General features: G+C 36.0%; 1 protein-coding gene across 5 annotated transcripts in view; it reads left to right on the top strand.

Moving 5' to 3' along the window:
- Window positions 1-9,593: 9,593 nt before the first annotated feature.
- The window catches only part of LOC143244371 (uncharacterized), a 70,600-nt gene continuing 61,646 nt past the window's right edge, over window positions 9,594-18,547 (top strand). The window contains exons 1-3 of one of the 5 annotated variants that reach the window (XM_076488923.1): window positions 9,594-9,705; window positions 10,213-10,319; window positions 14,192-14,396. In XM_076488923.1, coding sequence (XP_076345038.1) covers window positions 14,235-14,396 — 162 coding nt within the window. In that variant the 5' untranslated portion in view covers window positions 9,594-9,705; window positions 10,213-10,319; window positions 14,192-14,234. Of the gene's footprint in view, window positions 9,711-10,212; window positions 10,320-13,215; window positions 14,397-14,506; window positions 14,525-18,547 lie in introns of those variants that run through there. The other 4 variants (XM_076488925.1, XM_076488924.1, XM_076488922.1 and 1 more) reach the window with 4 other exon arrangements.

Below are 18,547 nucleotides of genomic sequence, written 5' to 3' on the forward strand. Positions count from 1 at the left end.
GGTGATGACTAGCTGCCTTCCCTCTAGTCTAAATTAGGGACGGCCAGTGCTGATAGCCCTCAAGTTACTTTGGGCGAAATTCAAAACAAACCAAACCCAGAGAATTATACTAACATCACCCCGATAATATAACAAAAATCTACAGAACATACGTTAGACCTATAATAGAATACGCATTTCCTGTCTGGATAAACATAACACAAAAACAATTACACAAACTACAAAAAATACAAAATTCAGTCTTAACTTTAGCTTACAAAGTACCACGTAGTACTTCATCCACATTCATACACAAGTATACAAACATAGAAACAATATCTGTAAGACTCTCGCATAATGCACTAAATTATTTTAACAAGAATTGGCATAAAAATGATTTATCGTGTGATCTCGACAGATACTACGTACATGATGAACATAGTCCTAAGTACCTCTCTCCTATGAATATATATTTAAGAAATATAAATCAAGCTGGCCACCAGGCACTAGAGTGACTAGACGCTTAAAACTAGTATAATATTCATACTGTTTATTTTGTATTATTTTTTCTCTTCCTTTTTCTTTCTTTCTCTTTTTTCCCGTTAAATATATATATAAATAGACTTAGATTGTTGTTGTTTTGAATTAAGCACAAAGCTACGCAATAGGCTATCTGTGCTCTGCCCACTACAGGTATCGAAACCTGGTTTTTAGCGTTGTAAGTCCACAAATATACCGCTGAGCCACTGGGGGGAGGGGAGATTTTAAAAAATAAAATAAGATAAAAATAAATAAAAGTAATAATGGAAAATGTATATATATAAAAGAAGAAAAAAAAACTCAACACAATACATGGACATTACCCTGAAAAGAGCCCGAGTACTGTGGGTTACTCTGGTCCAAAAGCACTACTACAACAACATAGTTGTAGATGGAGGAAGGTGTCTTGTGCACCTGACCCTCCTGGGTATCAAAAATCCAACATACCCAAATACCCACAAAGAAGAAACAAAGTGAAGCGAACCATATTACCCTCACTCCTAGTGCATCCTAATTTGGAACTCATAGGTTAACAGCGCTTATTCTGTCCATTAAGTTATTCTTTGATCAAATAGTGGGGTTTGACTCATACTTTTATAGCGCACACACGACATCAAAGTATGTAGAGCATTTTTGGCTAACCACGAAAATTCGGATTCACGGTCCGTGTTCGCTAATTTTCATCATTACACATAAACTGGGAAAATTGCAATATGTTTCACTGAATTACACAGAGTGTATATGCTTAATTTTTTATTCAGTTTTTTTAATTACGTAACACGAAAGGATGATGTATTTTTTCATGAATTCAAAGTTAAATTATTATTATTCAAACAAACCTTATTTTTTTAAAATTCCTGAGATGTTTTTGAAATACACCATCCCAAGTATACTTTACAACAATATGCAGCATCAATCGCAAACGTAGCTGTATTTGCGTTACTTACCAACGTTATTATGTAAATAAGGAACGCAAATAGGCCTAAGAAAAGTCCTCTTAGAACACCACAATAATTTTTTTATTTATACATTAAGTTTATTGTTAATCCGTGTTTTCTGATTTTTTTCGCAAGCTAACTTGTCAATAATTTCAGTACAACGTTTCGAGTACCAATAGCTCTTAATTTAAACAACAATTTATGAGAAACATTATCAAAGGCCTTAGCTAAGCCTAAAATCACACCTATAATTTTAAGATTACTATTGAATTCTTCTTAAAAAGTATTAATTAATTTATTAATTGCCAAACTAGTGCAATTCCCTAACACCAAACTCATTATGAGAGAGAATATTGTAATTTTATAAATAATTAATCATTCTTTCATTATTTTTGAAAAAAAAACAACAAAACATTCAACAACAAATTTTTTAGATATTTATTCATGTGCGATGTATTACCAGTTTCATAAATAGGAATAAAAACTGCTTTTCTTGATTTATTTGGGAACACTTCATCACACAAGCATAAGTTAATAATGTATTCTGATGGTTTCGATATAAGATATTTTCATACTTTCAAAACATATTGAGGTATTAAATTATTCCATGTAGCAGTAGTATTCATATGAGTACCTATAATTTGTTCGATTTTTAAATGAGTTTCAGCCAAGAGAAATAAATGTGTATTATGAGATTAGTTATATGTACTTGATATGTGGCTGTTACTGTTTCATACTAGCCAAAGTGTTTACCAACTTGTTAAAGACAGTTATTAAACTCGTTTGTACGTAGATTGAATTCTGATGGTTCAAAAAAATAGGTTTTGTAATCATGGGGTTGTGGGATCGATACCCATCGCCGAACATGTTCAGCATATCAACCATGAGAGTAATATAATGCGATTTTATTTATACGGAGCGAATTTGACAGTTATTATACGCACTCTCCTCACGTGCATTTGATGTTTTGGCAATGCTTTTATGGCCTATTTAAATCTTTCAGTTCACGTATGTCTGAGAGTCGCAGGTTCGAATCTTCTTCATTGAACATACTCTTCTTTTAAGCCAATATTCGTTGGTGAAAAAGTAGCACAAGAAATGGCGGTAGGTGGTGTTGATTAGTTACCACCCATCTAGTTCATCACTACTAAATTAGGGAGGGCTAGCAAAGATAGCTTTTATGTAGCTTTGTGTGAAATTTAAAACAAACCACTCAAGTACGTCGAAATCGAAACGTCTTACGATTTAAAGAGTTATCATCACAAGATCTCACTAGGAGGCTGGAAAATGACGAAATCGGCGGATGTCTGTGGCACCGAACTTCGTCATAACTTCAAAATGAAATCTAGACGCAGAAAACTGACTGAAGTCCTACACTTCGTTGACTGTTTTTATTTATTTATTCCACTTTTGAAAGCGACCATGCATCAACCACACACGGAGAGTAGACGTTAATAACTACACTTTTCTGTAACGTTATCGCTCGTTACTAATATCAATATTAAAGTGTAAATAACGCATTACTTAGGCTTAACAAATACAAAGTTAATTACGAATGGCTTGTTTGTTTGTCTCTGGCAAAGCTATTAAGGTTATCTGCCGTTGTCCCTAATTAAGAACTGCCAACCAAAGGGAAGAAAAGCAACGGCCAGCAGCAGCCCCCACCAACTTTTAGGCTACTCTTTACCAACGAATAGTGGAATTGATCGTCACATATAACGTCTCCACGGATAAAAGGACGAGCATGTTAGGTTCCTCGTTCAGAAATAAATGTTTATAGATTATTTTGTAGTGTTAATATAACGAAAAAAACACAAATATTCAATATGAATATCTGTTAAAAAACAAGAGCTTTGCTGTTCCGTTTACTTATTACATTATAGTGTTAATGTTTATTCTTAAAATATGCTAATATATAATTAGTTTTAAGTTTCTAAGCAAAATTACGCCGTCTAAGAAATGTGTATGTGCTATAAAACAAACAAAAGGGTGAACAGAAAATATTAAACTAGATGTACTTCTGCAAGGTTCCTGAAAGTGTTCTGTTTTAAGAGTAAATAAAACCAAAGCTAAGAATAAAATTACTTTTATTTCTTTATTTTGAAGTTCATACGTTATGGTGTGCAATATCTTTCAGAGTGGGTAATTCTCATGATTTGTGACATGCGCACGTTTTACTGACGTCAGGACAGTACAAATTGCAACGCAAAACATTTCTTATGTGACGTCACTTTATTACTCACTGACTGACTGACAGACTATTAACTACTGACGCGACTCGTTAAAACAAGTGATCCCTCCAGGTGGTCTCGAATCTTTATTGGGGGAAATAAGTCAAGTTGTATAAAAGCAAAAATTGTGGATTTTTCTTGTTAAAAGTGAAAGTACGCGATATATTTTTTTATTTTATAATTGTATTATCAAAGAAAAATTTAAAGTTATTCACAGTTATTTATGTATGTATATATATTTATTTATTTATACATATTGAATTTCTGGATAGCCTGTGCAAAAGAACTTACGTTAAATAAATTATTAAATAATTAATTGCTTTGTTTTTGAATTTCACGCAAAGCTACACGAGGGCTATCTGCGCTAGCCGTCCCTAGTTTAGCACCACCCACCGCCAACTCTTGGGCTACTCTTTTATCAAAGAATAGTGGGACTGACCGTCACATTATAACGCCCACGCGGCTGAAAGGGCGAGTATGTTGGATGTGACGGGAATTCGAACCCATGGACCCTCGGATTATGAATCGAGTGCTTTAACCACCTGGCCATGCCGGGCCAAATAATTTATATCTTTATTCTAAAATACATTATTTTTGATACACCATTTGTTTCATATTGCATTCGGCCCCAACTCCGGGGAAATTACATTTATATTTGGCCTAGCGCGTTAAGGCGTGCACTTCGTAATCTGAGGGTCGCGGGTTCGCGCCCGAGTCGCGCCAAAACATGCTCGCCCTCCCAGCCGTGGGGGCGTTATAATGTGACGGTCAATTCCACTTTTCGTTGGTAAAAGAGTAGCCCAAGAGTTGGCGGTGGGTGGTGATGACTAGCTGCCTTCCCTCTAGTCTTGCACTGCTAAATTAGGGACGGCTAGCACAGATAGCCCTCGAGTAGCTTTGTGCGAAATTCCAAAACAAACAAACAAACATTTATATTAAACAAGTTTAAATCTATATATTTACACACCTCCTACACTCGCTACCCTTTGCTATTAAACAAGTTTAAATCTATTTACACACTTCCTACACTCGCTACCCTTTCCTATTAAACAAGTTTAAATCTATTTACACACTTCCTACACTCGCTACCCTTTCCTATTAAACAAGTTTAAATCTATTTACACACTTCCTACACTCGCTACCCTTTGCTATTAAACAAGTTTAAATCTATTTACACACTTCCTACACTCGCTACCCTTTGCTATTAAACAAGTTTAAATCTATTTACACACCTCCTACACTCGCTACCCTTTGCAAGTGTCTTGTTTAGAACAAAACGAATCTGTGTTTACAACAACAATAATTATACACTAAGAAGTGTATTTCATACGAAAACGGCGTGTAACGAAGCGACACAATCGCCGCTTTCAGTGTTAAACAATACAGAGAAACAATCGAAGCTTTTAAAAACTAACAGCTCTGTTTCTTCCCGACAATAGAAAAAAAATAGTGGTACCCTTTATCGTATCGTGTTAAAAAAACAAACAAAGACTATCGAACATTTAAAAACTCGAAGTGTTAGATAATTCAGTTATATTGTAACTTTGGAGTTGTATACTCGACAGACCATGGAATATTGACAGTAGAACTGACAAAAAAAATGTTTAAATTTTTAGCTCTGTCGGCGTTTATGGTGACAACGGCTCACGTTACCTTTACTAATATCTAAACGATGCGAAAGCTTTGACACGCCGACAACGCTTGATTTACTCTTCCAAAAGGAACACGAAGTTAAGATTGTGAAAAAAAAGTAAAAGAATACAGCTTTGATATTTTGAAGACAATGTTTAGTTGTATTCTGGGTCTTAAAAACAAGTCTTATTATTAAAATTGAGGTTAGCGTTCCATAACTATAAAGCTGAAGCTATATCATGACCACCCCCACTCCCAAAAACCGATATCCTCACTTTGAGGTCGTAGATACTTGATAAAACCGACGGTCAAACTGGTGATGAAAGATGTTGGCGAGGTGTCTGCCCTCGAGCCAATCACTTCTAAATTAGAAATGGCTAGCGTAGAGATCCCCAGAGTAGCTTTTAGCAAAATACAAAGCCAAAGTTAGAAAAGGCAAAAAATGTGAACTTATGACAAACGAAAGAAGTCAGTAAGTTTATATTTGAAATCCGGGAGATGCAGATATTTAAGATAATTTTTAACGGGTGATGTAATGAGATAAACAATTTGTTAGCGGATAAAAAATTAATACTTAGGTAAACTTTTTCTATCATCTCTGAGTTAGCGGAAGGATTCAGATACTATAACCCTAACATTCGTGGTTAAGGCCCTTCAGAGGATTCAAAGCAGATAGCACTTCGTTGAGCTGTGCGCAGGAACAAATACAAATAAGATAAACCTTATTTCCATACGATAAACAAATGATGTTAGATGTACTTCCCTAGTGTCTTATTTAAGTCTATACATAAAACATACGTTCATGTACACCATAACCATCTATTATTAGATACAGGTACACATTATCGTATGTTATAAGATACAGGTACACCATTATCATCTGTTATAAGATACAGATACACCATTATCATCTGTTATAAGATACAGGTACACCATTATCATTTGTTATAAGATACAGGTACATCATTATCATCTGTATAAGATACAGGTACATCATTATCATCTGTTATAAGATACAGATACACCATTATCATTTGTTATAAGATACAAGTACACCATTATCATCTGTTATAAGATACAGGTACACCACCTCGTCAAAATACGCCACTCTTTACAGGTATTATATCAGGAGAGGATCGTTACATAGTATAGAAATCAGAGATGGAAATGTAGAGGGGGGACATCATACTTCTTCCCAAAAGGTCGAAATGAAACCAATTTATATTAGAATCAAAAACCCCACTCCCCACCACACAGCCCCAATGTATGAGCATAGCCCTATTTATGAAAACCCGTTTTTAACCCTGACAAAATCACACTTGGGATTTTAATAACATAACACTTCTCAGTTAGTTATATCATATATTTAATCTATGAGGGAAGATAAACTACCTGATGACGGTTTGTTTTTATTCCAGCTGAAAGGATTATTGAGATGAACCTCACGTAATCCTTCTGTTTATGTTTTTAACCTCTTGGGTGGTATGCGCATCCTACTTACGTTAATAGAATACGTTTTATTCTATGGTGGAAAGTTTCTGTTCTATTAAGTATCTTTGATTTGAAATCTAATTTATTCGGCGAATTAACCACTATCTTTACCTAATCTGCTACAGTTCATTTGCAAGGATTAGGACGTGAGACGTTAAGCTAACTTAAACTGCTAGGTAGGATAACTATTTTTGTTAGGTTTTCCTTATTACTTAATACAATAATGTATTTTATTTTAAGGCAATGCTGCACAAATGGGCTGCCTGCATCGTGCCCGCTTCAGGAATCAGTCTTCTAAGTTTATCATTACAATACCTGCAGTTCATTGCTGAGTTACCGGATATTACTTACCTAATTACACAGACCTGTATTGCTTCAACAATTTTTTTATTGTCGATATATTCATCTGAAGGTTGTTTAATATAAATTAGCACTTATTTCAGCTGTGAGATACGTTTTGTCGCTCAGCATACAGTTACACAATAGGCTCTCTGTGCTGTGTTCAAATCCGGTTTTCAACATTGTAAGCCTTCAGACTTATCGCTGAACCCCTTGGGTGCGAGCTCACGAAATAAATAACGTTCCTTTTTGGTACTTCATTCAATAGAATGGGATATTTTAACCTAAAATTTTGGAAATCTGCAAAACCCTCATAAACAGAAGCAGGTAATATTAATTAATACAACACTTGCTACACTGTCATCGAAGGTAAAACAACTTGTTGAATATAATCTAATACATGCTCTTTATGAATGATTGCACGTGCCTGTTGAATATTTTGAACCCCATTTTGGTATATATTGTTATTAGTTACAATCTTACTACAATGGACATATCTTGTATGTATGTATCTATGTATGAACCCAAATATTACAGTTTATATCCAAACACTTTTCCCGTGCAGTACTTCCCAGAAATATCTTTTCTTTTTTTTTTTCAGAAAATGTTCACTTGTTCCAAATGCTTTCTGAACGAGTTATGAGCACTACCATTAGTACTTACTCGCATATACAGCTTCCTGTAAGGTGGCTTTTCTGCTAGTATGATAGAATACTCAATTGGTATCATATAACGGATGGGTGTACTATTCTAATAAACCATCGATGCAAACATTTGATCGGGCAAGACGTTCAAAGGATCAGTTACTTCGCTTATTGGTGTAGAATTATCTGTAGTCGCAGACGCCCCCTGGTGTTTACAGAAAGCACTTTTTGTCGTGTTTCGTATATACCAAACTACTCTAAATGCTGGTGAAATATGTTTTGTTCATATACAAAAGTACTGTGAAGTAGTAAACATGAAAATATAGGGTGAGGGATGTGAGGGTGGGGAGACGTTTTACTGAACATAAATTATTGTATTAAAATTTGGGTATATTTAATCGCTATAGGTAATTGTTCCTAAAATGATGGGATTTTCGAATTATTTATAAAAACATGCACGGTAACAGTGACCTAGTGGTTACCAAGTTGCGGTCGATTCCACTATTCGGTAAAAAGTACCTACGTAGTCAACAGTTCTAAAGTAGGAGACAACCGCTAATATTAGGCTTAGCTATATTAATCAACAAGAAAACATGTAAAAGAGTTTGACTTGCTAATTGTTACGCCTCATTTCACATTTTACGGGAACTGGAAAAAATATTAGTATTATTTTTGCTTATAATCTGAGGGTCGCAGGTTATAATCCCCGTCATACCAAACATGTTCGCTCTTTCAGCAGTAGAGGTGTAATAATGTGACGGTCAATCCCATTATTCGTTGGTAAAAGAGTAGTCCAAGAGTAACGGTGGGTGATAATGACTAGCTGCCTTCTCTCTAGTCTTAGACTGCTAAACTAGGAACGACTAGCGCAGATATCCCTCGTGTAGCTTTGCGCAAAATTCAAAAAACAAACAAACGTATGAACTGACAGCTACGTCAGAAAATCGTTGGATTCAGCTATGGCTGTTCCTGATTTTGATTACTAGCCGGAATAAAGGCAGTTAGCTAATAGCAAAAGGACTATGTTCAATTTTGAATCCTATTAGGGGATTTGCCATCACTCGAGTAATGTTCAGAACGTTTTCAGTGGTATCGCAGCGCGAACCTTAGAATGTTCTATCTGCAACCCATGCAGTAAGTTAACCACCAAGTTCAGATCGTACAGATGAGCTCTTAAACTGACTTTAGTTTTTAAAGAGACGGCAATAAGTCAAATATTTTTATAGTAAGAGTCATTGAACAAACCTGTAATTCCTGCACACGATGGAAACCAAGCATTTGGCTGTTGTTAAGTTAAAACATTATTAAAACGAAGCCAGCACCATCACGTCTTTATCTATTTAAATAAACACAAATATATATATATATATAACGAAAGTCCTGGATACAATGTTTATAATAAGCTTACCATAAACTCTTGTAAGCAAATAAATGTAAAAGTTAATCCATACGCTTTGCTTCGAACCCTACAAGGAGGTGAGCAGATATCGCAGTAGTTCAAATCATCACGGATGCTATAGCACTATTGTCTAATGAACTTTTTATAGCATCAGTCTGAGCTATCATTATAATTTTCCAATTATTTATAACGTATGATTCTTAGAAACATATTAACGGCTACGGATGTTTGTTTGTTTTGTTGAATTTCGCGTAGAGTTAATCGAGAGCTATCTGCTTTAGCCATTCGTAATTATGAAACGAAAGAATAGAAGGAAGGCAGATAGTGAACACTAACCACCACTAGAGGGAAGACAGCTAGTGAACACCAATCACCGCTAGACCTTGAGTTAGTCTTTGCCAATGAATAGAGTAATTGGCTGTGACTTTATAACGACGTAAGGACAAGAATAGTTAGTAAGGGATAACGATCCTGTGACCTGCAAATTACTAGTGGAGTGACCTAGTCATCAGGTAGTGTAAGACCTTCTTGTAGATGATACAATTATAAAAGTTATGTTTTTGGTATTTTTTACGAAATTGTCAGATATATTTGTTGTTGTTTTTCTTCCAAAAAGTGGAAAATTTCTTTTACGCCGATTTAATGTAGAATTAATGCGAAATGGTGACGTCCAAATTATGTAGGTCAGCTCTCAAGCATTTATAGATATGAACTGGTCAGTATACGATGGTATGTGATACCAATTCTTCAATCTCAATAGGCTAGAAAATCGCTGGTATTAGGCGAAAGGTCTCATCGGCTTTGGTTACAGCACATATTATGTGGTTTACATATTATTATACACTTTTCTTCAGTTATTTTTAAATAAGTATACATGTATACCGGCACTTTTTACTGTACGCTTTTACTGACACACCAGACAATAGAATATTTTTGCTAGGCCTATTTATTTTCAAAAGATTCTAAATCTAATAGTTTTGGTATCGCATTGTTCACGACGTATGTTCGTTCTTGATCAGGAAAGGGTCGGCGCCACTTGTCGTTCACAGCAGACGCAAAGAAAGAAATCAAACGATCCGACAGGTGTAATATGTTTCTGGCAGATAATGGGATGATTTAGAACAAGGTAATATTTAGTTCCTAAAAATTATCTGTTGCTTATTTGTTACTTATTCTTTAAAGTTGTTTATAAGAAAACAAACTTTAAAATATAAACCTTTTTCGTAAGCCATGATTCTGTTTATAATAACCAGTTCATAAAAATAATTCCCATTTGTAAACTGTACGAATTTTCCACAGAGGGTGTTTGTTTGTTTTAAATTCTCGCAAAGCTACACGAGGGATATCTGTGTTAGCCGTCCCTAATTTAGCAGTCTAAGACTAGAGGGAAGTCAGCTTGTCATCACCACCCCCCGCCAATCCTTGGGCTTCTCTTTTATCAACGAATAGTGGATTGACCGTCATATAATGACACTCCCACAGCTGAAAAGATATGTTTGGCGTAATGGGGATTCGAACCCGCGATTTTCAGACTAAGAGTTGAGTGATCTAACCATATAGCAATGTAGGGTCCCCACAGAGGGTGAAACTGGGTTGCTGATGAACGAATAGGTTTCGTACTAGACATCGTTTCGAACACTGATAAACAGCATTAAAAATGTGATAAAACCTGGAAGAGGGAAACAACAGACAACAACAGCGTGGACCTAGCTCTGACTGGTTTAGTTTGTGTTTTGTTTCGCGCAAAGCAGCCTCCAAGTGGTACAGCGGGTATGTCTGCGAACTTACAACGCCAGAAACCGGGTTTTCAATACACCGTGGTTGGTAGAGCCCATTGTGTAGCTTTGTGCTTGACTATAAAATTTATAAATAACAAAGCACAAATCTACACGAGGGCTATCTGCGTTAGCCGTCTCTAATTTAACTGTGTTAGGCAAGGAAGGCAGCTAGTATACACTGCCAACTTATGGGCTACTCTTTTACCAATAGATAGTGCGATTGACCATCACAAAATAACGCCCTCACAGCCAAAAGAGTGAACATTGTTCGGTATCGGGGATTCGAACTCACGACTCGCAGATTACGAAATCGAACGCCCTCTAACAGTGGTCTATAGCTTCTTCAGAGAATTTATAATCTTCCAAATTAAGCCAATGAGGTCGTAATCTCAAGAAAGAAAAATATTATTTAGAGATTAGATTTGATACAACCAAATATCTAATCTATTAATCATCAATTTCTTGATACCAGAAATTATTAAGATGCGACTGAAACAGAACATTGTTTATGACAGAAAGCCAGTTTTATGCTGTGGGGAGTAAGTCTAAAAATGATGGGTCATTTTACTAAAAAAAAAATCCGTTCTCTCAAGTACCTTTCTTTTCTTTTTGTCATGTTTAATTGTTTGTTTGTTTTTATTTCGCGCAAAGCTACATGAGGGCTATCTGCGCTAGCCGTTCCTAATTTAACAGTGTAAGACTAAAGAGAAGACAGCTAGTGATCGACACCCACCGCTGACTCTTAGGCTGGTCTTTTACCAACGAATAGTGGGATTCACCAGTAACATTATAAAGCCCTCACGGCTGAAAGGGCGAGCATGTTTAGAGTGACAGGGGTCAGGTTTAATGCTAATCTTACCCTTTTATAACATTAATACCACTGTATTTAAAATTCAGAAGTGTTTATAATCTTTAATTATATTGACAATATTTGACCAGTAACTTAAGCTAACTAGGAAAGTGTAACGATTTAAAATGTCACATATTCCTAGTTATCATAACTTCATGCCCAGCATGGCCCTAGTGGTTAGTACTCTCGACTTGTAACCTTAAGGTCGCGGGTTCGAATCCCCGTCACACCGAACATGCTCGCCCTTTCAATCATAGGGCGTTATAAGGTTACGATCAATCCTACTATCCGTTGGTAAAAAGAGTATCCCAAGAATCTGCGGTGGGTGGTGATGACTAGCTGCCTTCTCTCCAATCTTACACTGCTAAATTAGGGACGGCTAGCCCTCGTTTAGCTTTGCGCGATATTCAAACCAAACAAACGATCAACAGTTTTAGACTCATTCAGCTGTTACCATCATAATAGTCCAGAACTGACCCTTTTAGGTCATTTTTGTCGAGAGCCCAATAAGAACAAAGAGTTCATTTTGAGATAACCTTTGCCCAACTGATGGAAGCAAGACAAGCGACGATTTTTTTTTGTGTTTAATATCTACTAGTCTTAGGCATGGCCCTGTTCTAGAACATCGTATTAGCATCGTGCGATATTCAAACTTTCTACAACTGTTTCTAGATGGCTTTACTTACTTGAGTAACTTCGTTGTAGAGAAGTTAAACAAACTATTTTCTGGAAGGGAGCCGAAAGGTCACCCGTTTTAACTAGTCGCACCATTATACGTAGTGCGTTGTCTGTCAGTCACTTAGCAGACACTAACATGACATCACATAAGATGTGATGTCAGTAAATCATGCGCACGCCATGAATCACGAGAAAAAAAATGCAGTCTGTAGGCTACAACACAGCATGACGTATGAACTTCAAAAACAGAAATTTAAAATATTTGTTGCTCTTAACTTTGTTGTTGTTGTTTTTTCTTACTGTAGAAACAGAACACTTTCGGGAACCCTGCGAAAGTACGTATGTTAAAATATTGTCAATAATCCTATATTTATATATATGAACTTGAGAAGTTATGAAATACTGTAACCCAGTATTAGAGCTAGAAATATCATTCAGTTGTTTGGAACAATATATCATTTCGAACCCTTGTCATTATACACAGTGGTATTGGATATCATGTTCATTAGTACAAGTCCTTTAACGTATTATTAATCTCTGGACTTCCAAAAACTTACATACTCGTATCAGTTGCTACTGAACAGAACTCTCTAACCTGACTGGTTAACTTGTATGGTTGTTTTGGAGGCCTGTGTGCACTCTTATTTTTTATTCCTCCGCCCCTACCACGCTTCTCCTCCCCTTAGGAAGAGGGCATAAATAGAGACGGTGTACGATTAACGAAGGCAGAGACACCGGGTATCCAAGATGCAAACTTTCCTTCTCGTGACACGTGACAGGGCTCGTGTGATATGAGATACGAGGTGGTGGTTCGCGTTGAAATTGAGAGTGTAAAAAAAGAGAAAAAATTCAGCTTTATTATAACGAACTGTAAGGCACGGAATTTTTTACTGTATGTTACTGTGTGTGAAACTACATGAGAGTTCATAAAAACATCTAAGTTTAACTCCGTAATAACTATTATTAAAAGTAGTATTACGGTAAAAGAGCGCTGCACAACGAACGGATTTGTTATAAGTCTTAAATGTGTAATGAAGTATTTGGAGTTGTTGCTTTTCCCCTTGTCAGCAAAATGTTTCAGCTTTATAGCAACACGTTCGTAGTACACCCAGCAGTTGATGTCGGTGTGGACTTGCACCAAGACGTGTGAGTCAAACTATCCAACTATATGTGATAAGCGGCGTTAAATGTACCTTTTACTTGCTGTTTCAGAAACGTGAATTATCAAAACAAATATTTAAAGAAAAAAGACCATCTAGAAATTTCTTTAGACAGCTACCATTTCGCCCCCATCTTGAGCAGGAGGTTGGAAGGAGTGTAACGCCAAAAACCGAGTGTCGATACCTGTTGTGGGCTCAACAGAGATAACTCACTGTGTGTGGCTTTGTGTTTAACAAACAAACACTTACCACTCTCTCATTCACAATATCGATTACAGTTATCGTAAAAAAGAGAATGTTAGGGTAAATATTAAGTTAATTTGTTCTGAAAACCGTGTGGGTCAGCGTGGAAACGGAAAAAAACAACCCCCATAAACAGGTAAAAACAGGTAAAAAAACACCCATAAACAGGTAAATTTAGTTATGAAACGCCCAAAAACGCACATGCCAGTAGAGTAATTTTGAGGTCGTTTGTTTCTGCGACCAGTAGATAAAACGAAATCGTGACTATTTGTACTTGTTGACTTCATAGACTAGAAGCTGGAACGCCAATCTTGTTTTCACGTAGTTTGAAAATGAGTTATTGGATGTGGATTTTCGTATTTTCTTATCTGTCGTTGGAAGGCTGGCTTATTGAACACGTGGCTTCGAAGAGTATGCCACGTGAAAGAAGGTTACAATCACATTATTCCAGTCACGCCACCGATTCGACAAGTGATCGTCCAACTACAACACAGGTATGCCTAATTTTGTTACTTGGTCTCGAGTTCATTTATTTATTAAACTAATAGATTCGTACAAAACCGACAACCCAGGAACAAGCAAGCGTTTTTAAAATCTCGTACACTTCTTAATTAAGTAAATGGTATGTGTTTGAGGTTTTTTGGTGTTTTTTAATTATAAAACGGAAAATTTGTCTTAAGGTAACAGTTACATTTTCTCAAGAAAGGGTTTACTTCTTCAATAAAACCTCTTTGACCATTTCAAATATGATTGGCATGAATTTAAGAGAAATCTAATAGTTAACACATTTCATACCAGAAACGTTCGTGTGTCTTTTAGCAGGTCTTTTGGCAGAAGTTGTCGTATAATTACTTATGGGAGAATAGTTTGTGGAAGGTTAGGTGGCAAGGTTGTTACGTTGTACAGAAAGTGTTTTCACTCAACAGACTCTTGCACGTGATTTCGTACGTATCGTTTTAATCAGTTTTAGATTTATTGCTAGCAGAAGCAACTTCATACATTGAAGTAAAAATTATGGGTTTAGAAAAGGGGCTAGTGTAAACATATGTATGACATATTACAAAATGTATTTACTATTAGTTGAAGTGCAGTGTTGAATCCCAGACCATTTCTCACCGGGTAAGTGGGGAAATATTAAGTTTGGAAGGTTATGAATGAAATTAAACAAAATGGAAGGTAGTGTACTTCAGAGGGATTTTTATTTATTATACAGGGTATTCCCCCTATACACCCCATATTTAATGTAATATTTCATTTAGCTCGTGATTTTCATAATGAGAGGGAAGATTGATTATACATTCTTAACAACCTGTTTGGAGTCCATAAACAACCTATTTTTATTTTTACTTGCACAACTTGCTGTAGAATAACATTTTTTTTGTCTGCTTTTGTTTGAGGCCCAGGTTTATGAATGCATATCACGTTTTCTTAGTCGCAAAAAAGAGGGATTTGGAAAAGTTTCAAAGGAAAACTTGCTTTAAAATGATCATGTTGGAACTCAAATTCCTTACTTCAAACGAACTTTCGAGAAATCAGATTAAAATGCCCCAATTTCTTAAGAGCTTTCTGTCACACCCACAAAGTGTTATCCCTACCTTCCTCACAAAAGAATTGAATAATTGACACGTAGACTTAAATATGTTTATTTGTGTTGTTCTTTCAATCCCTCTGCGTTACGAAGCTTTACTGGCTGTCTTCTAGTGCCATCTGATGGCAACCACGGAATGTATTAGATGAGAGCTATTGTTATTTGCATTATTGCTAGACTTAGCAACTTCATTACTGCGTCAAAAGTTTTCATTTTCGTAAATCTAGTTTATCGTATTTGGATACTGTTTTATTTTTGAATAATTTTATTTAACTTTTCTTACTGATTTGTGTTTCCTTACTGTAAAATCTATAATTTGTGTGTTATATTAAAAAACATAATTGTTGTTCATTGCTAAAATGTATGAAATGATTTGATGAACACAACACATGCAACATTTTATATGCAGCGTCGGAAAGACTAAATCATTTTTTTGTATTTTTTTTTCTCTTATGATTACGATGAACTATACAAACTGCTTAATGGATGTTCTGTTTGAAACATGAAAAATGATCATGTTAACGAAAATAATTACATGTAAAATATTAGTAATATCCTGATGTCCAATCAGTGGTCGTGGGAATGGAGCAATCTTGGTATAATAAATCAGTATTTCAGCGCGCGCTTTATACTCACGTGAAAGGGAATTTTGGACTTGCAGTATGTTTGTTGGTACAACGCAGGTTGGCAACGTCAACTAGGACTGCGTTTCGTTGTCAAATGTAAGTCGTTCTGATTGGCCAGTATTTCACTGCCAAATTAACGTTATCCTATTTGGAAGACTGGTGCGGTGATTTGGATTAGCATTTAAGAACGGAAGATGAGTCTTTCTGATTGAAAAGACTGGTGACGTAGCGGTAAGTTGACAGTATTTCAGCATTAAAGTATGATTATGTTGTTCCGACTTGAAAGATTGGTGAGATAAATTGAGATTTTTTTCCCCCAACCGTGAAAGTAAGGTCGTTTAGAGTGTGAGGTTACCGAGACCTTGAAGGCTGGAGTTCCGCTGTCGGATTAACATTTGGTTCAGGTGGAGGCTTGTTGAAGTGTTAGAGGATACATTATTCCATGTTAAACGTTTGCATCCTCCATGTTTATAATGTGCGTTTTACAAGACGGTTTAATAAATTGTATTTCTCATAAAAGAAGTTGTAAATATTTTTAATATTACTAGAAAGAGTAAATTGAACGATCATAAAAGTGAATGCTGTTTCTATGTGGCATTACGTAATATCTACGTTAAACTTCTTGAAACAAACAATAATAAGTTCAGCAATCTGTTCGTCTTCTTACTTTATCTCACAGCGGATGATATAGCGAATTTTACCACCCTTAACTAACTTTCAATCTGCCCTTTCTCCAATATTACTTGTGCAATTAGACAGTTGGATTACACAGTGTAACACAAATTTTGTTCCTGGATAGTATGTGCTATTTCTTAATTGCTTATGTTATAAAAGTACAGAAAATAGCCATTATTCCCTTCAAACTTTGCTTTTGTGACCAGAATAATGAAATTTAGAAATTAACCTATTTTCATTTACATAAGGTCTGAATATAACAACATATGAATCAACATTTTTATGTATTTATACTAAAGTTATACAAAAATGAACAAAATTGTTTAGAAGTGAGTAGTTTTTCGAGAATTGCGACTGCAATGTAAATCATTTTCACGTATCAGCCCCCAAATACAGTTTCCCATCATGTTTTCGTTATACGCTCCTTGGTAGCGGCATTCATAGTTCAGTATATCTTGGTGGAAGTGCTCGCCATGCTCCTCTGAGTATGCTCCCATGTCCTCTTTGAATTTATCAAAATAAGCGTCAAGGATATGGACTTTCAGGGACATTCTGCAGCCCATTTTGCCGTAGTTCTTCACCAGAGCCTCAACCAGTTCCACATAATTTTCGGCCCTGTAATTACCCAAGAAGCTCCGAACCAATGCGACAAACCTGCCCCAAACTTTTTTCCCTCCTATTGAGCTTCTTGGGGAATTCTGTGCACTCCAGGATCTTCTTTATTTGTGATCCAATGGAGACACCAGCTTTGACCTTTTCCTTAGACAGTTTAGGGAAGAAGTCTCGAAGGTACTTGAACGCTGAAATGGTGGGAACAACACCTTCTGGAGTTCCACTAGTGGCTCACACTTGACATTGTGCCTCCCCACAGAGAGCTCGGTCCGTTGTGGCCAGTTCTTTCTGTTGTAGTGCGCTGCGGTGCCCGTGCTGTCCCAAAGGCAAAGATAACAGGGAAACTTGGTTAAGCCTTCTTGGAGACCCATCAGGAATACCATCATTTTGAAGTCTCCGATAACCTCCCAGCCATACTTATCACACTTCAAGGCTTCTAGCAAGGTCTTAACGCTATTGTATTCCTCGTTTGAGGTGCACCGAAAGATATTTAAATTTTAAAAGGTCTAAGATTTGTTCAATATAAAATCTTACTATTCAAACAAGCAAAAATTGTCCGTCTTACCTTCTGGAGTATTTTTGCAGTGTTCACAGGTAAAATGAGGTACCCAGGGTTTGTCTTGATCCCTGACAGACATGTTGAAATATGCCTTGTAGGCTTCACACATTTTAGTAGATGCTGTCACAGAGTACTTTTTGCTCTTGTCTTGATAAATTGGCCACATACATAGCAGAATGCATCTGGAGAATGCTTGCAGCTTCTTGATGACATCTGTGATAAAATCAGATTGGTGTCTGTGTTCACTTAGGCAGCTGAAACTAAACTGAAGTGGTGAGTGGTGAGCCCCTGTATAATAATATACATATATTATTATGGAATGTTCTAGAAAATTTTAAAAGGTTCTTGAAAATTCTCGTAAGTTCTACAATATTCAAGAAAGTTCTTGAAAATTATTGTAACTTTGAGAAAATTCTTTATCAGCTACTCGGCACTGAATCTACCTGGAATGTTCTGGAAAATGGGTTAATTTGGAAATTTCATTACCCAGGTCACAAAAGCAAAGTTTGAAGAGGAAAAAAAAAAAGGTCCTTTCCATTTACTTTAGGCATAAGCAATTGGGAAATAACACTTTCTACCCAGAAA

The sequence above is a fragment of the Tachypleus tridentatus genome, chromosome 2 (assembly GCF_004210375.1).
Source record: "Tachypleus tridentatus isolate NWPU-2018 chromosome 2, ASM421037v1, whole genome shotgun sequence".
NCBI classification, from domain to species: Eukaryota; Metazoa; Arthropoda; class Merostomata; order Xiphosura; family Limulidae; genus Tachypleus; species Tachypleus tridentatus.